The sequence below is a fragment of the Mauremys reevesii genome, linkage group 3, assembly GCF_016161935.1.
Source record: "Mauremys reevesii isolate NIE-2019 linkage group 3, ASM1616193v1, whole genome shotgun sequence".
Lineage (NCBI taxonomy): Eukaryota > Metazoa > Chordata > Testudines > Geoemydidae > Mauremys > Mauremys reevesii.
The window spans coordinates 130,985,592-131,011,510 of NC_052625.1; the positions used below are offsets into that span (position 1 = coordinate 130,985,592).

The window sequence follows — 25,919 nt, forward strand, 5'->3', positions numbered from 1 at the left end:
AACTCAAGAGTTATGTTCTCCATACTAATTAACAAATATTTCACAGCTAATTTAGTGACAGCTTTCTTGTACTACCAATTAAATGGAATCAGAATACACATAACTATTATTTTTTAATACTGGATAATCTAGAAACTCCCATTATTATAATAATCCATATTTAAAATGTTTTAAAGTAACAGCAAAACATGTTTAATTTATACATTAGAATGCTACAGTTTAGGGCTGATACTACAGACACTCAGAGAGATATCATAGTTGGGCTGGATTCTACCATCCTGAGGATCTACCCAAAGGATGGAATATGAAGGGCCAAGAATGCAGCCTCGCCTACTGTACTGATCTCCAGCATCCAGATGAACCTTAATTCCCTTAAAAAGCTAGCACTACTAACTCTGGCTCTCCATCCCCAACTGGAGCTATGCTCCCACAGTCCTAGCATTTTGCATCTATAGAAAAAAAACACCTACTCTGTCTGTAGGGAAGAGGAAAGGCAGGTCGGCAGTGGTGTCACCCTGGAACCTGATTAGGTCTTCCCTAGACTAGATTGCCCCAATAGCTATACTGGCCTTCCCCTAGTGGAGATGCAGCTTATACTGGCAAAAAAATGTTGCCAGAATTGCTTATACCCGTTTCTCAAATGAATTAAACTATACCAGCAAAATCAACTATTTTACGGGTATAATAGTGTCTACAGTAGGGCTTCTTGCCGGTAGAAAAATGTCTTAAAGAAACACAGCCCTCATTTATATTATGATACTGGTAAAAGTTTCTTGTGTAGACCTGGCCTGAGTGAATAACCCTTGAAAAACATAAAAGGATTACTGCCAATTAAATTATATAATTGATAATTCAATTGACTCGTTTTTAGAAATTCCAGTTTCTGGAAAATCATCCTTTAAACAGCAGATCTATTTTGTTTAGATTCCCTTAAGAAATATTATACATGTTCTTCTGCTCTCTTGTTGATATTTATAATGGGCTTTTCAGCAAAGGAGTAAGGCCAAGGGCCTCAAAGATATTTAGGCTCCCAACTTCCCCTGGAGTCAATGGGAGTTAGGTATCTAAACATTTTAGAGAATCTCAGCCTATCTAAGCGTCTGACCTTGCCTTCACTGATGTCATCCTGACTGGCTATACAGGAGAAAGAGATTCTAAACAATGTGCTGTCAAAGTACAAGGTAAGTAAACTTAAAAAAGAAAGTGAGAAATATTTTTTCAGTTACAGTAATTGTATTAGGAACAAAATTTTCACACCAATGTGATTTACTTAGATTGTAAGCTCTCTGAGGCAAGGCTGTCTTTTCACTGTATGTAGAATGTACACAATGGAGCCCTGATCCCTAACTGGGGCTTCTTGGTGTTAACGCAGGACAAATAATAAACAACAAAAATCTCCAAGTTGATTTTCTTTTAATGTAGGCACATATATCTGCTTGGATACCGTCGCTGTATGAAGGGTAAAAAGTGCTCCAAACAGAATGTCCTCCTCCTCCCATCCTCCAAAGCTCATGCAAGACTTCCTCAGAGTTGGAGGAAGGGAGAAGTATGCTCTGGAGAAGGATTTGTAGACTTGTGTTCCCCTCTGCTCATGCAAGGGAGCATTTGGTCCCAAATAATTGGGCCAATAGTAGGTCCCCTGAAGGTGTAATAATTTGTGATTTATGCCTGGAAAAAAATAATATTTACAATTGCTTAGCATGACAGGAGCTGATCCAACTCCATTCGCATCAATGGGAGTCTTTCCATTGACTTCAATGGAATCCAATACTGCATATGTCTTCAGATTAAAAACGCACAAAGATGTGAGCTTTAAATGTAAATAGATTCTGCTCAGAGGCATTTATCACAGATGAAGGCTTCCTTACTAGGATTCCCAAAGGAGAGGTTGGTTCAGTTAACTGTTAACCATATTGTAAACACTCATTAAGATTTTTTTGTGGTTCACCAGAACTAAAACACCACCACAAATCCCTCCACCCAGCATTTTAAAGCTGTTTCCAAACATCCAACCTATACACTCCTGACCCTGGTTTGAAGGGAGCAGCTCTCTTCCCCAGGAATCCCTCATCAGTTGTCCACTCTGCCACCTCTCCTGGAATCCTCCCACATGACTATTCCATGATGGCCCTGGGCTCAGACTGCCCCCACAAGCCACTGCCTAGATTCCCAATGAATGGGCTCAGGCCCCTGAGCAAGTCTCAGTACCAATAGCTGGGCCCAGATTTTTTATTGCAGATCTGATTTCAAGCCTGTTCCCTCTTATACCCTTGCTGTCAAAAGACACACATTTTGCTCCTCACTTGCTCACCTAAACCTACCTCACTCTCTCCTGGCTCCTCAAGTCTCTTCCATCCATTTTTATTTAGATTGGGGTTTGGGTTTGTGTGCCCCCAAGCAACAGTTAATGAAGCCAGGTTAGGAGCAGCAAGCCTCACACAGAGGCTGCTGTACTCCGAAGTGGCACTGCTATGTTGCACGCAGCAGGGGAAAACAGTCTGCCATTCTCCCCTCTTGCTCATCAAAACTTCAAGTCACTATGTGCAAGCTTTTTCAAGCCCTGATCATAATACACCTCTACCCCGATATAACGTGACCCAATATAACACAAATTCGGATATACCACGGTAAAGCAGCGCTCGGGGGGAGGTTGGGTTGCGCGCTCCGGTGGATCAAAGCAAGTTTGATATAACACGGTTTCACCTATAACACGGTAAGATTTTTTGGCTCCTGAGGACAGCGTTATGTCGGGGTAGAGGTGTAAGAAAGAGATGTACTAGATCACTAAATGTACCCCCCTACACGTAGAAGATCTAGACCCTGACATTAGGGACATTAGATATTAAATGTAATACACTATGCCAAGTCTTGCATTTCTTGTACCAATAAAACTTTGCATGCCCTAGTTGACATCAGCAGCAGCTTTGGATACAAAAGAAACGCATGATCAGGTGCCTAATCTTAAAAAGACAAACAACTTAAAATCTAGTAATTAAAAACAATAGCTGAAAAACAGATTCTATTTGGGGTATTATATCTGCCCCTAAATTCTCTAATCAATATTTTTGTTTCTTTTGTTTTACAGTTACACTGTATATTATTTTTGATGATTTTTTCTCTATCACTTGTTGTGTGAAAGACCCACTAAAACAAGGGAAAGAGTGCAATTTACTATATACAAAATGAAGTCAAATGCACAAAGTAACTGGGGGGGGGGGGGGAAATGCCTCAGATTTCTTCCAGTTTCAGTAAACTTAAGTGTAAGAATAGCAGTTAAAACAAGTTTCAGATGGAAATGTGTGTTTTTAGCTAATGCCAGTCCTTTAAATGCAGATATAGAAAGCATCCCGTTTTAGGTCCTAAAATCCTTATGCAAAAATCAATCCCATTATGGCAATAATTTTGGACTGCAGGACCAGATCCTAATATAAGACATCCCCACTATCTGCTCTTCTAAACAAATCCACCTAGCCAAGGATTTGAAAATTCAGAAACAATATAAGGTTATGAAACTTTCATGTGTAATAAACACTTATAAATTGCTTCTATTTACATTTAAAACCAACAAAAACTGCTCTTTTTTGTGTGACCACATAAACAATCTTGTTAAGCACTTTCAAAGTTAAACCTTCTTCCCAAGGTAAACCATAGAATAATTAGAGCTGGAAGGGACCTACAGTGGGTCAGAGCTCACCCCTCCCCCTTGGTTAAAAAAAAGTTTGTATATAACATCCCAGCAATTAAACTAACTTCAAGCATCAACCCTTTTACTGTGATCTTGGGACTAAAACCTCACATATAATCCCTTTTAGTTTACAGAACTGTAGACCTTTTAAACTGCTGTACTTAAACTTATGCAGAATCACAAGAAGTTTCTATCATTGCACACTCATTAGGCCCAGCTCTACCCTCTGATAAATACAAGCATCCCCCACTAAAGACAGGATCGATTATAATGCAACTAATGTGGAATTTAAAGTGCAGAGAACAACAATACTGAGCCAAAACCAGTATTGTACAATGCTGTTAAGTCAATGGAGTTACAGTATGCAGAATTTAGCCCATGATGTTTACTCTTATAAAAATAAATGATAGTCCCATTAATGCAATTTGAGTAAGAAGTGATTCAGAAACAAACAGGTTAACTATTCTATAACTTCCTTTTGGAAATAATGAATAGCTCAAACAAAAGATCAGCATGAAAACGTTGAATACATGGACTGGCATATCCAAACCAAAGCTGAAAAGGAGTTGAGTGTAAATGTTTACAAATGTACTCTACTTTAATTATAATATATAAATATAGAGAGACCTCTGGTATGTTTCCATCTGAAATAATGGGTTTGGCTCTGAGTACCTCATTACCAGAAAGATAATGACAAGCTGAAGGTAGTTCAGAGAAGATCAATCAAAATCAGAGTGCTGAAGGGAATAACTTAAAAAGAAGAGTTAAAGGCTCAATACTGCAGCTGTTCCATGCACAGAACTTCTATTGACTTAAAGAAGTATGGGCTCTAAAAAAGACCTAAATATGCACAGCTTAGTTAAGCAATGACAAAGGAAAAACATGATAATAGTCCACACATAATTGAGGGGTGTAAACACCACGGAGGGAGATAAATTATTTACAGTGCTACAAGTAAATATAAGTGGAAATAATAGGATGAAATCATTAAAGGGAATTTGGACTGAATATCAGGAAAGTCTTCCTGACAGCAAGATCTCTTAGGCTTTGAACAATTTCTCAAGTGAAGAGGGTGGAAAATCCTATCATTTGGAATATTTAAAGCTAGGCTAGAAAAAACACTAAAAGTGTATTTGTTGGGAACAATCCTACATAAGCAATCCTGTATAGGTACTAAATTATGTAGTGGGTTTTTCCTATTTTTTTCTGATACATAGTATCTAAAAAGTCTGTCGGGTATCTGTATGTATGCTATGCCCCTGTACATAAGTAGGTGCGGTAGTAGAAGACACACTAGTTCTAAAATTGCATATAGCAATATTTAGCCAGACAAATTTATAATATAACTGTAAACCCTTTCTCACATGAGCAATCCTTCTGACTTCAATAGTCAAATGATTAAGAACTAATTGCATGAGTACAGCTTTGGAAGATGGGGCCCACTGAAAGTACAGATACTAGACTCTATTTTAATAGCATGCAATCTCTTCTTTGTATAACATTTCAGATTTAAAAAGGGCCTTATGTTGTTGTGACTATCTATCCGCCAGTGGCTACTGTCACCTTCAAATCAGCTAGCCAAGTAGCACAATGTATTCTATAATAATGAAGTTAGGCATTGCTTCCCCCCCATTATATTAAACCTTTGGGAGAGAGAAGAGACTAGTGTCACCATAAGCCCTATATCTAATGAATATTTCCACAAGAAAAAACAAAGTGAGATATATTAAAATACTTTCTTTGATGTAATGAGAGCAATTAATTATGAACCACTGATAAATTAGTGCACTAAGACATATATTTAAGGAAAAATTCAAAATTATTAATGAGGTTCACAGTTTAAACCAATTAGCTATACTATCTTTTATGGCATTGCTTGCCAGCAGAAATCTGTAAATCCATACAAATATTTATGACATGTAGATTAATACAGTATCTACAAACATTTACACTTGAAATTATTTCTTCTTACACACACCAGCATAACTCACTTATTGGCTTATTAAATGTCCTCATCTTCTATGTGACAAAAAAGACAAACTGGCTTCAACATTTCCTACAATTTTATTAGATTATCTTTTGACTTTCTATGAATATTTTCCATTGTGTAAGTAAATTACAGGACTTGCTTTAAAGTGTGCATCAGTAGCAATGTCCTACACATAATATGATCACTTAACATCTTTCTGCAGTTACACAGTTCTAAGAATACTGTTTTCAAATATTTTATTTTATTAATCAATCTGCTATCCTTTAAACACTTGTTTTTTTTTTAATATTAGAGGAGCAAAGAGAACAAAATATACCAAGGTATTAGACACAGAGAACTTTTTTCCCCTTTCATCTATAAAATACATTTATGTAATTACAAAGATCAATTAATGACCTAAAGACAGTTCAGAGGGGGAAAAACAGATTTGATAATGATTTCAGTAATTCAGTGTCATGAAAAGCAGCAGCAAAGGAGCTGCTTCATCCACGCCTGACAGTACGAAGCAGGAAGTGTAAGAATTTAAAAACAAAGTATTCCTTTTACATTAAAAATAAAAGCTCTATTCCATTTCACAGTTATAACTAATTCCACATGCAAACAGACACTATGAATAAGTAGGCCCTGCAGGCAGGGGTGGACATATCACAATAAGGTCAAATATCTACCCAAACACCACCACAAAGCAAAGCAACATGCCAGCAGACATTGTTTCTTAGGTTTCAGTTATCTCCTATCAGCTTCATCCTAAATATATATTCCTTAAATGTGAATGATGAAAATGAGCCCAAATGTACAATAATATGTGGAATAAAACTAGACCATCAAGATAGAATATCATGTAACAAAACCTCCCCCAAATCATTGTAAACGTCATAGGAAATGGACAACTACCTGAAAAGTTAAGATGCCTTTAGCTTTCCTGACATGGCCATTACCCAGCCTGAAACAAACAGTCTCTTTAAACTTTGCAGATATTATTTTCTTTTTCTTTGATCAACATTTTTTAGAAGGCTGATGAAATTAAAAATGTCATTCTTGCAATTTGGGACTAATACAAGCATGTGGGAGATCTAGGCACACTGGTTTCTCACAAATCACGTCAATAACCTTGGAGGAAGTTTTCTAAACTTCCTGATTAACATTTCTTGCAGCTGAAGCTTTTTCAAATGAAGACATTTTCCTTAGAGTTTCCATGTACAAAATAAGGCTCTAGATATTAGTTAGGTATGTTAAAAATATAAACAATGGACACGTCTTTATGGTCAGTGTCTTTAAAGAGACAGTGTCCTTAGTCTTATGTACTACTGGATCTGTTTTCCAAAAGAGATTTTTAAAACACACATCCACAGTTTGAGTTTGATGAGTCATGTATTATCAGAGGGATGTTTTCAGGTCTGTATTTTGCAAAATAAACCTATTAATTACATTTACTTTTCACCAACTAATCTGGGATGAACTACTTTTAAAAATGTCTAACTATACAAGAAGAGTGTTAAAAGAAAAATATGTTCACAACAGACCTAATTGGTGAATATATTTATGTATCCTTTTCTGTGTTTATTTTTTTAATTACCTTTGCACAGAAGGACCTATCTGCTCCTGAGCAGACGACATAGCTGAAAAGTTTAAACCTTATTAAAAACAGGATATGGGATTTAAAAAAAAGAATTCAAAAAGAAAAGTTTGTACTCCAGCCTTGCATTGTTAAGAGATAAAATATCCTTTTGCACAACCCACCAACTATGGACGCTGATCTTATTTGAGTTTTAATGGGGTGATGTAGATAGAACCCCTTCTTAGAACAGTTATTATTACATATATACAGATGCATTTAAATATCTAGAACGATAGATTGTTTCCCTTCCAGTGTAACTCGATCACCATTGAACTCAACCCAAGGGCCGAGGGGGGAGGGTGGAAAAGATGGGAGACAAAAGTTGGTCTTACTTGGTGTACAAAAACATCAACTGGAGACTCCAAAGGGTTTCCTTCCCGGTTGATCATGGAGATGAACCCGAATCCCATTCGCACATTGAACCACTTGCAATGGCCTGTTCCGTGCAAAACCTGGGATTCCTCCTCTTCCTGCTCCGGCAACTTCCCGGGCTCGTCTCCACCTTTACTCGCCCCTGCTGAGGGGGGGGGGGGGGAGGAAGAGGGGGCACAGACACAAGATGCAAAGCAAAGAGTTAAATTCTGGTAAATGTCCTTTGCCTTGTACAAAGGGATTGCTACACAGGGGAGAGAAACATACACACACACACCCCACACCACCCGCAAATTACAAAATCAACCCGTTTTCTTTCCCTGCAGAGAAAACCATTAAAAAAAGCAAACCCACAACCCAAAAAGCAGCCAGGGTAACAGAGAGGAAACCACGCATATGCTCGCTCGCTCGCTCTCTTTCGCCCAGAACAGCCCACGTTTCTGTATATACGTGTATTTTTCTATTTCACGCCAACTTTCAGCCATACTACACCACAGAACGCGATACTTTACTTGAATATTGCTGGTTTAGGACCGATCCCATTTTCCAACAGAAATGCTCAGCTAAATTATTCTCTTCTTGTAAAGCGCGGGTGGGGGTGAAGAGGGAATGAGCAAAAACGGGGCAGATTGCACAACAACGTGTTATTGCACATGCAGCGGCGGATCCAGTACTATTTTCCAACGTGCATCCACCCCCCACCCCTTGGAATAACTTTCAGTTAAAGTTGGGGGGACAGGTGTACAAACGTTTTCTCATCCCACCACTGAAACTGTGCTTAATCGTACAGGAACAATTCAAACAATAGCTCCCTGAACGCTTTTCAAGTTGTGTGAATCGGTGTGGGCGGTACGGAACATTTTTGGAAATCCGTAACAATAGGTTTGTAGAAAGCCCCCTTGCGCGATCTGAGAGAAAAAAAAGAATGGTGCCTAGTGGGGTTAAAAAAGAGGAGGAAGGGGAGGGGAAGAGAGAGAGAAAAATCATAGAAAAACAATAGAATAAGAAAATTAACCTTCGGCCATGTTGCCCCACGGGCCCTCTGCTCCAAACTCGTGAGATGAAAACTTTCCCTTTGGATCGAAGTGGTCTTCTGCATCAATCTAACATCCTGATTTTGAACGATCACAAATTTAGCTCGCATGGTCTAATGTGCTTTCCCTCTTTTGATTTTTCCCTTTCTCTCTCCCTCAGTTTCTGGCCCCCTACGCACACGTGACTTTGTCAATTACATGCTTTCTTGCGACTAATTTCACATCGGATCCTTAAGGGGTTGGCAAGAGTCTGAAGTAGCCAATCGCCATTTCAATTTAGGCTGACACACCAAAATAATTTATGAATGAACAAGAAAATTCAAATACGAACTTGTATTACAGCTAATTTTCACACTTCACGGTAAATCAAGATGACGTATTTTGGGGGTTTCTGTGCGCGTGTGTATATACACATTTATGTAGAAATACACGTATAGCTACATAGTTACACCCCACCTCAGGCATACAACTGAGATTATTACTATATATATGTACAGTCATAGGGAGGAGATATATTATGTGACTAGACACACAAATATGTATACAGGATCACATATGCTATGTTATGCATGCATAACCATATGTGCACTCTGTACAGATACACACCTTACTACGCATATTGTCGTGTGTACAAAAATATGTACAAATTTGCAAGTGTTGCTACTTCCTTAATAAAAGTGGCATTCAAACACCTTTGAATCATAACTGTATTTTTGCCTTTTAACCTCGTATTTATTTTCGTGTAGACACGTTAGCCAAAATTCGACTGCTTCATGGAATTTAACAGGCTGATCACCTTATTTTAACCTACTGAGGTTTCCAGGAAAACTTTATATGTACTATACTCAGAAACATATGCACACTTGGGGTCAACATATACATGGAGAATCGCTGGTGTTCCTCCCTTTGTTTCATATGACTATTTCATATTCAAAAGAAACGCGTACCGGAAACGCGATATCACCTTAATATGGTTCAGAATGTGTTGAGGTTTAGCGTTTCAAAACATTTTTGGAGGGGGATGGGGCGAGGGATTGCACTTCACAGGTTTCTCCGCCATCTCTTTCCGCGGGAGGGGATGTGATTAATGACTTCCTAAATAAGAGCCCAGTTTTCAAGCCTAGCATTAGAGTGAACCTCAATCAGCAGCGATTGTTCTCCAGGAGCATGGTGGTGGTGGAGGAGAAGGAGGAGGAGGAAAGGCTGAAAGAGAAAAGGAGGATTTGCTAGGGAGGAGGAAGACGAAAAAAAAAGAACAGGAGGAAGAAGACAAAGAGAAGAGGAATAATGCTGGGCTGGAGACTTCACTTTTAAATCTCCACTACTAGTGGGTGGGAGAGTCAAACACATACAAGAAAAAAATATCTAACGGGCTTGATAGCCTACAGCTTTCACCTATTTCTTCACGAATTCCCTAGACATTGGACCTCTCTCAGGTATACAAGTAGGAAAAAAACACATCTGTTATTCCTACTACTGTACTTCGCGTGGCACCTATTTCAAATAATACATTTTAATATGTTAAGAAAAAAATACTAATCAAAAGTGTCTATTTCCTTCTTTTTCTTCCTGGGGAAGAACATGGATAAATATATATGTTTGGTTAGGTATGAACAATATAAAACCACATTGCCCATTTTTTCTTGTCAGTAAACATCCTATTCACAGGCACTACACAATCATAAACTGAGATTTTTTTCGGACACTTCTGCCCCCGTAACATTGAAAAGGTAGGTTATACCTTGTTAAAATACGAGAACACTGGGTTGAATTATTTTCTGATTAAAGTGGCATTACCCCTCCTATCCCATCCACACAAACATAAATAAATAAAAAGCCAAAACAGCAAACTGTGATCTGCCCAGAGTTTATACAATTGTGTTTTATAAAATTTCAAAGCACTTGCTGTTTCAGTCTGCCCAATTAGGCAAAACCTCTTTGCTCTGATAGGCCTGTTTACTCTTTTTTGTTGCTTTTCAGGAAAGTGTGTAAATCACTTTCCTTTGTCTTTAATTTCTGTTTGAAATAACAAGGTGCTCAGTTGAACATTTGGTAAAAAGAGAAGGGGGTGGGCAAAAGTGTAAAAATACAAGCAATCTGGCAAGTGGAGCAGAAGCTCTAAATCCTGAAATTCCTTTGCAGTCTTCAACCGTAAATTTCCTATAGGTTATTTCAACAGTGGAGGTCGACTTCCTACACTGACCTGCCTTTACACATTTGTGCAATAAACCATTCCTTTTTTCATTTCCACTTCCTAATAAATGCAATTATTTTACTAAGATAAATCAATATTCAACTCACTTTATCTAGGTGGAAGAGTAAAAACTAAGTATTTCCCATATATATGTGAACTACTATATATAATTTCAATTCTGATATAATCAATGGAAAAATAAAAAGCAGGGCAGCTGGAGAGAATATGTAAAGTCAAACGAATGTAGTGTATATATGAAAATATCTATCAACTATTTGATATGTCTACCAAAAACAGGAGGCATCTATAGATACAATTTTTATTTTTTTGATAGCATCTGTTATAAGAGTCTGTATTTTTCTGAGATTGGCCTCCTCTATGGGCATTTGGCTGAAAAAATGCTATGGAGACTAGACTCTTGGTTTTACTGATACTAGACACAAATAAGTTGACCCAGGTTGTTGTTGTTGTTGTTTTAATGGAGAAACTGTTCTTTGTTTCCAGATAGTTTGATTTTTTAAAAAAAGCAATACAGTATTATACTTTTTTATCAGATTAAAGGGACGAGTGTGAAAACAGCAAAATAAAGCTGAATGCAAGTATAAGAGATAGTTGCAAAGGATTTCCTACACTACAAAATAAATGCTGATTGTGTAAATTACGCGTATTAGGGAGGGGGGAGATTTGCAAGTGGTCTTTACTGAGATTTTCAGGCCTCCAGTATTACTGGAATTAAGGTTGGGGTCACCGGACTGGTCACTGGTGTCAGATGTTATCGACTCATTCATTTCCTGCAAAGGACATCAGCCTTTCAAGTTTTGTGGAAGGTAGAGAGCTGTTGCCAGCTGGGAACGCTCAAAAACCTTCCAAAATTCATTCACAAACAATCGGCCACAAACGCTTCTTTTTTTAAGCAGACCCAGGTCGGGGAAATTCGAGGATCATTGTCATATTTCACGCGTTAGAAAGACGCCGCTGTCTGCCCTCCCCGCAGAAAACAGGCTTTTTCGTTGAGATAATTACACGGAGAAAGAATCGTATTCATGAAGCTGCCCCAGGACTCCTTTGGCATCAAAACGGCCAGAGCTCTGGTGTCTGTTTTCTAATTTGTCATGTTTCTAAAACTTCTCTGGTTTTAATTTTTTTCTCATTTCCGATTTCTTTTAATACCCCCTTCCACTCCTCCGTGTATTTGAATCAAAACTCATGTTTAACACTGTGAAAACTGAGCTCTTAAGATAACTTCGATTGTGCATGTTTTAAAAACACGTTGTAGTTTTGCTCAGGTCGCTAATCAAGAAAAGCAGGCGAGCGCGCCTCTGCCATTGCCCTGTGATAACCACATCGAAAAGTGGGTGGGGGGGCTTCATTTTTGAACTATTATCACTCAGCGCTGGAAGCCCCATCTTCCCCTCCCCAGAGCCAGCGATGGCCCATTTCACTCAAACGTGCCGGTGGGTGTGTGGGGGGAGAGGGAGCCCACGCGCGCCGCGCTTGGTGTCCTTTATTTCGTGCAGATCAGACGTGCCTGGTGCTCGGTGCGATGGTCTCTATTAAAACCAGATCCGCCGCTGCTGCGGTTCTTCCGAAAACGAGGGGGAGGGGCAGCGCCACTGCGGCTGGTCAGGTCAAGTCACCCACCCTTCTCTCCTCCCCCACGTGAAGCCAGGTCCCAGGACCTGGCTGAGGGGCGCTCCTGGCTTTGCCGGGGAACTCACCCGCTTGGCAGGGACCAGACGCGCCGGCGCCCTCCAAGCCTGGCCCCACGTGGGAGCCGGTGGACTCCCGCCTTTCGGGCACCTCCTGCTTCTAGCCAACCCGGGCCTGCTTCCACCAAGCCAGCCAACTTTCTGCCCCTCCCCACGCGAGGGGGATCCGCACGGTCCCGCCCGAGTCGCGCGACGTGGCCGGCTAAGCGGAGCGGACCTGTCATTGGGTGGTTCAAGGTGGCAGACAGTCTCATTAGCGCGGTGGGGCCCAATCCAGCCCCTGGGGCTTCAGGGAGATCCGTGCTCTCCGGGTTGTTACCGGCAGGGATGTCCCCGCCCGCAAAGTTGCATTTTAAAGGAAAAAGCTCTGCTGGGACGGGGAATTCCCCACTCCCAGAAGCTGCTCCCTGCTGGGAAGATCGGGTCTGTCCCATTGGATCTAGGTAGCGCTGCCAACCTTGGATGTTCCTTTAGTTTTAGAGATTCCCTCCTGAGCCCTCACGTTAGGAACCCAGAGTCTGTGTGTGTCAGGGACATGACACCCCCCTCCCACACACACAGTGTTTGTCTTCACAATCAGACTGCTCGGTCGGGGCTGTAGTCGTGTCATGTCGAACTGTTTCATCAGAGGAGTAAGGGGGTAAGATCACGGCGTGGGAAGGCAAGAGAGAAAAATCAGCTGATACAAAGGCTCTTCCAGCCTATGGTCTCACCTGCAGCGCAGGCGCCAACATTGGCCTGCGGATCCTTCTCTGCTGCAGCCTGGGCACCCAGCGTTCACTATAAGCGGGGCCAGGGCCGTGATCTCCATTCTCACACCCCCCCCCCCCCCGCCGCTTTTTTTTAGTCTCAGTGTTAGTTTTTCCGGGGGAGTTTTCTAGGATCATTAATGCAGGAGAGTTTGGTATGGCTGCTTTTCATATTCAAATCTTCATTATGTGAAGATCCCAATTATTACCTATATAATCCCTCCACGGCGACCACTTTCCATTATTGACCTGCAATACAACGAATACTTCAAGCCCTCTGGCTGACTTTGTTGAAAAGACTGTTGGATCTAGGTAGCTCTGCCAATTGTACTTGTTCCTTCAGCTTTGAAGATTCCTCCTTAGCCTCCCTAATGTCAGGAACCCTGGGCTGTGTGTAGAAAAACAGCGAGAGGAAATGTAACAATGCCCTAAATCAGCTAAAGCGGTTCCAATGAATAAAATGCTTTTTTTTAAAAAGGGGAATCTCTCTTTCTTTCCCCATTTCACTGTTGTTTACGGTGATTTCCTTACCCCTTTCGAAGACTCCAATGTCCCGAAAAGTTAACACCTGTAAATGATGTCTGTGTGTGGTGGTGGGGTGTGTGTGTGTGTGTGTGTGTGTGTGTGTGTGTGTGTGTGTGTGTGTGTGTGTGTGTGTGTGTGTGTGTGTGTGTGTGTGTGTGTGTGTGTTATAACAACATCATTTTTTTCTCCCCACCTTACTTTTTTCTTAACCGAAGATGCTTCTTAGACTTACCGGTATTTTAAAATTTAAATTAAATAAACCTCGTTGCGATTGAATTGTTCTCTCCATAATTATAAACAACGAAAAATTCAAACATACACTTGTATACATATGTTTGAATATTAAGTTACTAACATTTTATGCCAATACCTTCGCTATTTACACGTTTTTAATTATTGTATTGTTAATTATCGATTAATTTAATGGACTTGGAAATATTTCCATTTTTTTCCAAAAGTTATGAAATACTTAATTCAATCATAAAAAGGTTAGTTTTCCAGCCATTTGTATTTTGAACACGTTGTTATAGAAAATTGACGTCATACTGCAGTGGAAAATAGTGAGGTATATAAAAACTTCATGATGAATGAATGTTTTTAAAGGATGTGTCACATCTCAAGGAGGTAGCTGAACGATTGAAATATACCTAATGTTTATTTTAAGTCTGAACTTTGAATATGTTAACAAATATTTATGAACCACGATTTTCTCTTCATTCCTGACTAAAATATTCCATATCTTAAAGCCTGTATTTTATTTTTTACGTCCATAGGTGGTGTTATTTGAATTAATAACCAGATTTTGGTGGGGGGAAGGTTTTAAATAGGTGATTTGAAATATTTGATAGTAAAAAAAATAAAATGAATGTTGATACTGAAAGTGATACTGTAAACATTCCGGAATAGCTAACAATGCACTCTGCATTTTTGCCTGTAACTCTGATGGTTTGGAGAGGCATTATTAAAATACCCGACACTGCTCTAATCCTAGACGTAATCCGAAGGCATTAGGACATTGAGAGCCCTTCTAGAACTCACTGCAAGATGTGGCCCCGTGTACATTAGCAGTTTTTCAGCTGTGGATTTGCAACTGATAAGGATTGCTTCCATGGTTAGATTTAAGGAGGCGCCACATCAGTAATTTGTGGAAAATGTGGTTATATTTGGAAAACCAGCCCTACTGAAGACTCCCTCTGTTGTAAAACCACTTGCATCTCACTGTCAAAAAAATTCAAAATAGATGGCACATAAGAAGACATTGTATATGCGTCCCTAAATTTCATTTCGGGAACGAAGGAAAGGAAGAGAAGCCTAGGAATTAAAGACGGCAGCTGCTTCTGAAAGCTCATATTGCTTTTTCAAACTTCATAGCAATCGCAGCAACCATTGGGTTGAGAGCGAGCGACTGTGTGTGTTTAAGGTTATCCCGCCCACTGAGCAGGTAGACACTCCGGTCTCCGTTACCCATTTTAGTAACGGCACGTGCACATACTACAATATATTGCTACAGCGATTATGGGACCAACCCTGCTCCCATGTGCAGTCAACAGCAACACTCCCAAAGGGAGCAGGATCGGGCCCTAGATGGAGGTATAATCTGAAGGAGGGTTTGTATTATGTGGTGCATATAAATACATATGCAGCTCTTTACTGTACAGAGAACCTGGATGCTATGGACGCCTGTTGCCCACTGACTATTCTGAACGGCTATATCTGAGCAAAGCCATTGCTTTAAGCACAAGATGTAGCTCGCGATTAAGCATGCACGGAATTCCCAGCCCATTGTGCTGCTGCGCTGCATAAGCCTCACTCAGCGGTATGTGTTTAGTGCCCCAGGGAGGGGGATAAAGGACAGCACCAGAGGACCCCCGGCCCCTTTTATTTGCTAGTCTGAGTGACGTCAGGAGCACCTTACAGATCCCTAACAGACATGCGCCTAACAAAAAAGTAGCAACTGGAACATATCCAAAACCATTAAAGTTCAGTGGGCAGCAGGAGAGCACCCAACAACGCTACAGAGCCGGAGTAGGGCTGGACACAGGCTGCATACAACTACGCAAACCCTTGAAACCAAGGTAAGCAACTGAATATGATCACCCCTTTTCCTAACGCGGCTATTGTAAATACATGTTCTAAGGAACCAGGCAGCGGACAAATGGGGAAACAAAATGTGAACAGCGGGTGCTGCTGTAGGGAGAGTAGTTGGGCAATGAGTTTTCCCAGGTGACCATTTGCAAAGTGAAATACCGGATTTGTTAGCGCAGCTTCCAGGGAATAAAATCAATAGATACTGCCTAACGAAATCTGACAGATCAGTGAACTTTGAGGAGTTTTTTCAGTTTCATATGCCGATAAAAGTGTTTGGCAACGTATAGTGCTGCCTCAAAAATAGATGTAGGTAGGAATTGTCTATGAATGTGAGGATTGTGCAGGATAACATGTTTACATTGATGCTGCATTAAAAATCAATTTAATATCGCTAAAAGATGGGCACTGACCTTTTACTTGCTGATATGTTTGTTATACTTAAAACTACTTCGTTTTTTAATCATTAATAACTCGACCTGTTAGAAGAACTATGGTGTGTCACAACCATCTCTAAGAGTAATTCTGTAATGTATTTCAAGATGGCTTTAAATCCATTATTTAAGCTCATAGGCTGACACCTGGGAATAAACATTGTATACTATCTTTTTGCCTCTAGCCCAGAAAAAAAATTCCATACAAACTGTTAGATCAATCAAGAATTCCAAAGTCAAACCTTGGAGAAAAATGAATGAAATTCTTTCTTCTATTCTAATCGCACTTTTCCAGACAGAAATTTAGATTCATTACAGTCCATTCTGTTGTGGGAGTGGGAGGCATAAAGTAGTTATCAAATACCAATTCCCCAATCATATATGAAAAGTTAGCAATGTAAGACTTTTTTTTTTTTAAATAAAGACTGACCTGGGCCTGAAGAGACCTTCTTGAATGACCTCATCGTCTTCTGAGGAACCTAAAATCAGAGAGTTGAAGTCAGTACTAGCCGGCAAATTGTACCAGAGCACCGTATTTAATTACCTCTTCTCCAGTTTAACGGCTCATTAGAAGGCCATAAAATGCCAGAGCTTTGACTCTGTGAAGTGACCTGTAAACTTTTTAACTGTTCGTGACTTACCTAGCTCATCCGAACCACAATTAGATAACCAAAAGGTAACAATCAGCCTGTTACAAAAAAAAGGAGGGGGGGGGTTCTCCATTCTTTAAAGTCATTGCCCCATTAATAGTCTTCTTATAAAAGTTAATGAGGAAGTAGACAAAATACACGGATTTGCTGGATACTGCAAGGTGTTGTTTTCACTTATCAATATTTCATCACAATAGGTAACTCAAGTACTAGTGGTTGTTGGCTTTGCTATGCTTAAATTGTACACTTTAAATCATAAAAATATCAGTTTGTGTCTTTATATATACTTCAAAGGAAGTATCTTGTAATAATTTTTTGGTCAAATTGTACTAAACATTATAGGTCCTAGTATCAACCTAAGAGTATCCGTAGGTAAATGCCTTCCCTTTAATACTAGTAAAATCCCAGACAATAGTTTGCATTTTAAGCCAATACTTACAAAGTCTCAATAAATTAACAAAAATATTTGATCAGAGACCAACACACAATATGGCTTTGCTGGTGGTAGGTGTATTTATGGTCCACTGCCAATTGAGCAGGATCTATCTGATTTCATATCATAATAATGCCAACAAAAATGCCATGTATAGTAGATATTAAGAGGCACGAAGGAAAGCCACTGTGCTTAGAGTAATCTTCTTGCTCAGGCTGTGCAGATTGTTTAGAGCAAGGAAGATGAATAGATTTGAACATGCACAAACTCACCTGCTACCAGCCTATGTCCTTTTTGTCTCCCTCTACCTGATTTTTATACTACTTTAAGTAAGACCCATCCAAAGCAAATAAACGACTTCATGCTGTTGGGTTTTTTGTGCAATGTGAACCTAAATCTCTTCTGCCTTTAAAGAAAATGGAGATTTTTTGTAATAGGAGAGCATGTTCTGACTGTTGATTCTGGCCTTTTCCTACAAATGTGGAAACTCCACCTTCCTTCTCTCACTGTGTGAACAGCCAAAGACAAGTGAGAATCAAATTTCTGTATATTAACTTCTTATCCTCTAGTTAACCCCACTTCTACACAACATCAGCATCTAGAAAAGGTGATAGCCAGCTTGTTTTTCCTTGCAGTGCAATAACAGTAGCAACTGGTCTCCGGTTTTTCTTTTTGTGATCATCTATAGCAAGTTTTGCTTTCCAGTAGAGCAGTATATAAATTCAATATTAAACCTAATCTGCCTTTTACACCTTCAACTATTACAGCCCAATCCCTGTTTTACTTGTCTCTTCTGCCAACCTGCAGCTGTGTGGCTTTTGTCTCGGATTTAGCTACATTATTTATGCAGCATAATGAAATATGCAAACATAGAGTAAGAGATCCTTTCCTGGCTTTGACAAGTGATGTGGTTTATGGGAGGATTCAGAATAAAGCACTTTGGAAAAGAAATATATTAAGAATTGCAGTAACTACAGAGATTGGTACACCCTAAAATTAGATAGGGTTTTTTAAAAAAGCCCTTGTTTTTGTCACTTCATTCAATGTATTTGTAAATATTATGTATATAAATATGTGGATATCATAAGCATCATAATAGATCATTATACAGAAAGTAAATGGGATGTAACTGTTCTAAAAGACTTGGTGTTAATTGTTTCTTAATAGGATATAGAAGTCCTGAGATATAATTGTAAGAAATGCTAGTTTATAAAACAAACTTCAAAAGGCTGAACATCTTAATTCTATTAAATTAATTCTTAAAACTGTATAGTCTAAACAAAAAACTAGTTGTCATATATTCTACTGCATCATACTGAAGCCAATAGGAATTTAGTCACTGATTTAAATGAGAGCAGGGTTGGACCCTAAAGCAGCTAATGGTAACAGTGATAGCTTAGTATTTTCCTACACTTCAATATAAACATTTCAAGCAAATTGGGATCTGCTAGTGCTGAAACTGAAATTCATATTTAAATAGGCTTCATCATTGCTAATATCATTTAATAAATGCTAATCAAGGATTATATAATAATCAAGCCTAGTAAGAGGGTTTTGGAGAGAAATTATTCTTTGCTTTAATAGCCCGATTAAATGTCTATAGACATTTAATCATAACATGTCTGAGTGGAAATTAGTTATAGGAATAAAGTGATATTTGAAGATACCATGCAATCATCACAGAACAGGAAATCAAACCTATTCAAGGAGAGTGAAAGTTAAAGTTATAAATTATACCTATGAAATAATCTTTACTTTTGTTACAGATAACACATACAATCATTTGAGGGTTTTTTTCTGCCACTTACTGTTTGTTTGTCTTTTGCAATTCATTCGTATTGGACAGTGAAAGGCAACAGTATGCCTCTAGTCATTCATTTTTCCCCAAAATTCTCAGTGGCCAGCAAAATTATACAGGGTTTTGGATTTCACATAATGCAGAGAGTTAATTAAAACAATTTTACTGCCATATAAAAATTGCATGTATAGTCTAGGGTAGGAAAATCAGGTATTTATAGTTTGCCTGTTTACATACAAAGTTGTTTGTTCTATTTCAGAGATTAGCTAGAACAAAAATTTAAGACAATGATCCTGCTCCTGCCTCCACTGAAATCAATCATAATTTGGGCATTGATTTTATTGTGAGCAAGAGTGGAATCAATATTTTATTAATATTGTTTAAAACAGTTATAAAATACATCAGAACACAAAAGTAAAATATACAATAATAAAAAGTTACTACTAACTAGTGAGCAAATATCATATGGGGCAGAAAAAGATACAATATTCCTTTATTTTCTATTTACAACTCTTATCTAGGATGGGTTTTTTTAAGGATTTCAGGTGCACCTGTCCTACAAACTGAATTAGATAAATTGTGAACACCTAAATACTACAAGATGTTTATTTTGAAGAGAAAATGCCAGGTACCCTTTTAAAAAAATGACCTTATGGTAACAAACAATTTTGTTTAAAAACTGTGAATTAAAAAAAATATATATATAGTGTATGCTTTACCTTTTGCACTTCATTCAGCTGCTGGACAGTAACACAGACTAATCAGTTTATTTTTGTTTATAGTCACTTCAACTTCTGATTGAATGCACTAGCAACATGCTGCACTATCTTAGATGCAAATGCTGCAGAGGAATGTTAAATCAAACAAATTACTTGACACTTAACAATACTAACATGTTTATGAATTTTTAGAAATATCAATAGTTTTAAACCAAAATCCTAAATGATGGGTCTAAATCTCATTAAAATGTTTTTTCAAAGATTTCTGGTATTGTATCCCTTACTTTCCTTTAATATTTCATTAAGTAAGATACAGAAATCAATTTAAAATATTGAATTACATTCTGTAAAATGCAAAACATCTGAAAAACACCTGAAAAAGTTTTTGGAAATAAAAGATATAGAATAACACTGGAACTGATCCACGTCCTCAAGCCAATGGCTTACCTATTCAATATTGTATAATTTGCTAAGGATACAACACAATTCCTGTGAATTATTCTCTTTTGAAATTATATAACTAGATTTCATTTTCTTGTGTAATTACATACATTGTGTAATTTTGTTCACAATTTTCTTCCCATCCCAATACTGTGAGCATTGCACTAAACATTTTTAGGAAGTGAAGTGATAAAGCAGATGTGGGAAAAGTAACTCCTTTTAATTATCTTCTAAATTCAAAAATTCACCTTGAAACACTTTTTAATAAAATCCTTCAAACTGACTTGGTTTTGTTTTGTTTTTTAATGATCAGCAAACAGAGGTTTAATCTTTCTTTACTGATTTGAACCTTTGAATCTTTTGTTATGTGTTAAATTGATTACCCTCTGTGGTTAACAATATAAATAGCTTGGTGATATTCTCTAGATATGTTTTGCTGACATATGAAAGGAGTTAAGGTGGACTATTTGGTACACAATAATGTAGGCATTTCTGATAACCAGCATGCCCAGTTCTGCTCCCATTCAATCAGTTACTAGACTCCCATTTGAGTTCAGTTGGAACAGGCGCACATAAGAACAAAATCTGCTCCCATTGACATCAAGACTCTAAACTGTTCTAGTAAAGCAATGTAAATTGGGAATAACTAGCTCCATTGACCTCAAAGGTGTGGAGTCTGCCACTGACTCCAGTAGGACCCACCGACTCCAACAGGACCAGCATTTGACTCATAAAAGTGAAATACCACCATTCAATTTAATTTTTAGTTTTTTTTAAATGATGTGCTCTGACCCCAAGATCAACGAGGCTAAAACTTTACTATTAAATAAAAATGTAACTTTAGTGCATATGATTAAAGTGACAATAATGGTATAATAAAGAAATACAACTGGATAAAATCATTTCTCATTCCTTTAGTGAGATTAATTATTCTTAATCCATATTATCTATTTTATATGTTCTGTATTTAGAAGAATATGAAAAACTCTTAAGTAGAAAACATTCTGTATATTTAATAAAATTCTATAACACAGAATAGTGACCATATTTTCATACAATTGTAACCAATTTTATTTTTCAAGGGTACAAAAATATGTCTAAACATAAAATATTTTGAAAAGCAACTATTTAGCCTCTTATTTACTTGTCAGCATTTTGTTCAAATTTACAGCTAGCATGTAAAATAGTACCGGTAATTTAAGCCAATTTGTCCAAATTTGGAGCAATTTGCATTTTTTAAGCAAATGAAGTTATAAATACACCTTCTTTTAATGGGGCTGAACTAGCTTTCAAAGTGATTATCTCCAGAAGTAGCTTATTGTTCTTTTGTTCACAATAAGTTGAGTACTAGTGACTGAGACAAATAAGAACATCCAAATGTATTAGATATTTTGCATAGTTTATTATTAGGCTTTGAAGGATTAGATTTTTATTGGCAAATGTCAACAGTGATTTCACCATACACACACACACACAAAGCAATGAAAAAATATTTCTACTGACAATCAAAATTTATAGATAGGCAGAGTAAGAAAAATGCGTCTTGAGAATTTATCAGAATTTGATTTAATCAGTTATACAGCTTTAACTTTTTTAATCTCAGCATCTATTATTATTAATTCTCAGACACCCCCATAGTTTCCTGCAACCATGAAATCTTAAATAGATAACAATTGAAAAAAAAGTTAAAAATAAGTATCATCCATCAGTTATAAAAAAAAATCTAATTCTGAAAAGCATACTTATGATCATTGGTTTAATTTGTATTCAAATTATAAAAAAAATTAAAATATATCTTAAACTTGTGGTTTATATTCATTTTGAAGCCATTTTTAAGAATATTTGCTCACAAATGAAATAATGCTTAATAAATGTTGGAAAGATGTGTGTCAAATAAGAGCTGTTATGGCAATATTGTAAATTTTAAAATTATTCAGCTTTTACCTTATAAAATATATGTACAACCCTTCCATTCCACATAATGACACTACATTGGATATGTCCTCTACAGTATAAATGAGGTATGAACATCACACTGAATATAATTCTAAATCTGTGTTTGTAACCTTTCCTTAAACTCAACAGAGCCTCAATTTAAATGTAATTATTAAGCCAATATTAGAATATGGATCTATACATAAAATGAAACTGTAAACTGCATAACGTATAATTTGCAGTCAGGTAATAAAAGCAGTTTTTGCCAATTTGAACTTAACCATGTTAAAACTACTTCAGTGGATGAAATTGCTGTTCTATATGCATTGCACTACTTTTTTAAATTTTACTTGAAAAATATTCTATATGTTTAAAAAAATTCATATACTTCTGTAAAAGTTTCAGCATGATTGGTTGTACATTCTAAAGGAGCAATTCTAAGTTCATTTGTTGTACTTCAAATTAATATTTACTCTTCACAGAGTTAGCACTTCACCTCTGCTACATCCTTTGCACCCCACACTACTTTTGTTGCTTTTATACAGGCCATTTATATGTAAAACACCAATTTTTTTCTGTAATTATTATTAGTGAATTATCATTTAGGAGTCTAACAGATTCACAAGCTTAAATTCGGCTTCTTCATAGGTCTTCTTTTTGGTGTGAGTATTAGGAATTTACCAGGAAAAAAGCAACCAAGCTAAAGAAAACATATTAAAAGTAAAATGGTATAATGTGTGGCTTATCAAAAGACAGTGCTTACAGCACTAATGTCAATCTAATATTGACATATTCTTTTCACGTAAGTGTGGGTAATGCAGCATAAACAGTTCAGAGTATGTGAAATTTTCCTAACTGTAAAAGAAAATAGTTCCATGTAATAAACATTCCTGCTGAGTCATTGTTTAAAATAAGTTATTGAACAAAATAATGCAATGGTAGTTCTTGTCTGTTTTAGTTGAAATTGTTTATTAATTTAAAATGAGAATACAGAACGGTATCACTGATATTAAATTCTTGGAGATTAGAAATTGTCATCTTGAATTTTATTTTCTTACAAAAATGATTGCACATGCAAGAATTTATTATGAAGTATGTACAATAGTGGTAGAACATCTAAATATTACTAAACAAATCAGTCTCAGTATTGAGTTACAAAAATAATGCTCAGTGTGCAAATATTTTCAACACCAGTTTAACAATCTACATATGTATGTTGTGGCCGGACTAAAAAAACCTTTATGCATTGAAGTACTGTCAGTAACATAGATAGTGATGATAGATAGATGTAAGATGCATTTAGCAGGGTTAAATTATTAAAAATAACTGGCCTAAATAGCATGCATACACACAGAGAGATAAGAGCATTTTAAAATGTAATTGTAGTTAAAAACAAAAACAAAAAAACCCCACACCTTTCTGAAAGGTAGCGGGGGAGCAGAACACAACACTACATGTAATAAAATAATAACATGGTTTCTTCAAACAAAATAAATGACAAAAAAAAAATAGAAGCTGTTTCGTTGCTAGCAACTAGCTATTGATATTGAGAGCCATTTATTCTGGATAGCTTTTTGGAGGGGAAGGGGATTATTTTTAACCTACTATGTATCTACAAACACACCACTATCAGAATACATGGTCTTCAATTTTAGAATTTTGTTTAAAGCAAACATTAGATATATATGAATGAACATTTTGGCAACCTAAGAACTTTACCATATACTATTTAGAAAAAAACTGCATTCCATCCTACAAATTCCCAATTGTACATACTACTAGCATCTTGACCATTTAGAGATAGTAAAATACTAAATTAAGGAAGAAATTTTAGTGTTTAAACCTAAACATGTGTATATACATATTTCTATCAAAGTCAGCATAAATTCAGTATTAAGAACCATAGTTGAGAATGTACATTATTTGGGAAATTCTGTAAATCTCTCTCTATTTCTTTGTGAAAATTGATCAGTTAACGTTACAGGCCTCTTTTATTTTTTCCTGTATAATTAAGCTTTTGTTCAGCCATGAAAAAACTAGAAACTGATTGCTTGAAAATGAGCTGCATGACCTTTGTCCTGGTTTGTCACCTTTGACCTTTAATTTGAGGATCCTGCATATCAAGTCATTCTATTTTTAGAAGCAGTATGTCAAAAAGTCCTGTGTTTAAATTTTTACCACTTATGTATCAGAGTACGAAATTAAAATTATTTTGCTTTTTTATTATACAACTGTTCTTGAAATAACACACATCATGAACTAGTCCACAAAATGCTTTATGTAAGAAAGAGCTTTTCCTACCAGAGATATTGGAACACAAAACAAATTTAGAGGAGATTCTCCTATAGACTGCTTGGCTCCTCCAAATTTTAACTCTTTAACAAAAACCTCATGCTCATATCTTTTGTTGTTGTTGTTAATGGGTATATGCAATTACATGGACTTTGTCCATATCATCATTAGTGAATAAAAAAAAAATCAATCATATGCTTGGATCTTAGCTCTCAAAATACCCTTTCACAATCTGAAACTGTGTTTAAAAATAGCTAATAAACTTAGGTCTAAAAATTGTTTGACTCAAAAATGTGATTTTTTTTAAAAATTAGGCTTCATTTTTATGTAAGATGTCTTAAAATGTCTTTATGGTGGTAAAGGACCATTCTCAAAACAAGAGAGTGCCATAGTATTGATCTAATTGATTTTCCTATACTCATTCAATACCAAACTAAAACAATTCACTGGAAAAAGCTTCCTTGAGACAGCATGTATCTGCCTACTACACGTAGTGAATGGATGATGTAAAAATAAGATAATAAAGAAAAAACTTACTATAGTTATTCTTGTATTTGAACCTCCACAGAACTTCAGGTTGTGTTTTTCAGTTGGATTTAGTAGTGATCAACATGGCTGTCTTGATTCAGCACTCCGGTCAGCGACATCATACAGTATCATGTCATAGGAGGAGCTACTCCATAAAGGCATGTACCCTCATATTTTCAAAATACAGCTGGCTTTATAAAATACATCTGCCAGCTATAAATAGTGTGAATTTTAGTTATACTTGAGAACTGGAATCTTATTATTCTGATTAACAAGTTAACAGTTATGCCTCACAATGTATGTTTTTTAGGCTCATTGTTGAGGAAAAATGGTTCCTTTAGAAGCTATCTTCTATCCAGACATATTGTAACAGAAAAATCATCTGGTAGGTCTTTCTCTCTTCCTTCCCAAGAGCACATTATAAATCACATTGTTTAACTATAATGCAAACAAAAAGCTACTTCAAAATGAAAAAAGGAACGTTTAAGAGCCTAAGCCTTATTAAGTCATCCTTATGCTTGGAGAATGTGATCTGAAACACTGCTTGTGACTTATCACTGCATCCGAGCAATGGTTCAGACAGTGAAGATTTGGGCCTAGACATATGAATTTTTCATTATTTCTCTCCTGTCTCCTGAAGTTTCTAATACATATCAGCTAATGTGTCTCCTACATTGACTTTACTCTTTATTTCTGGTAAGATTTTTTTTCCAAATTGTCTCCCTTGC

The 25,919-nt window shown here is 37.0% G+C and overlaps 1 protein-coding gene across 12 annotated transcripts in view; it reads right to left on the reverse strand.

The window, feature by feature from the left end:
• LIN28B (lin-28 homolog B) overlaps positions 1 to 25,919 on the reverse strand; it is a 183,911-nt gene that overhangs the window by 113,342 nt on the left and 44,650 nt on the right. For 5 of the 12 annotated variants that reach the window (XM_039528472.1, XM_039528470.1, XM_039528473.1 and 2 more), the window contains 2 exons: positions 16,826 to 16,874; positions 7,626 to 7,810 (listed from right to left, as the gene is read on the reverse strand). In XM_039528472.1, the coding sequence (XP_039384406.1) occupies positions 7,626 to 7,810; positions 16,826 to 16,859 (219 nt within the window). In that variant the 5' untranslated portion in view covers positions 16,860 to 16,874. Of the gene's footprint in view, positions 1 to 7,625; positions 7,811 to 8,680; positions 8,876 to 9,663; positions 9,758 to 12,819; positions 13,732 to 16,825; positions 16,875 to 19,995; positions 20,120 to 25,919 lie in introns of those variants that run through there. The other 7 variants (XM_039528471.1, XM_039528475.1, XM_039528474.1 and 4 more) reach the window with 6 other exon arrangements.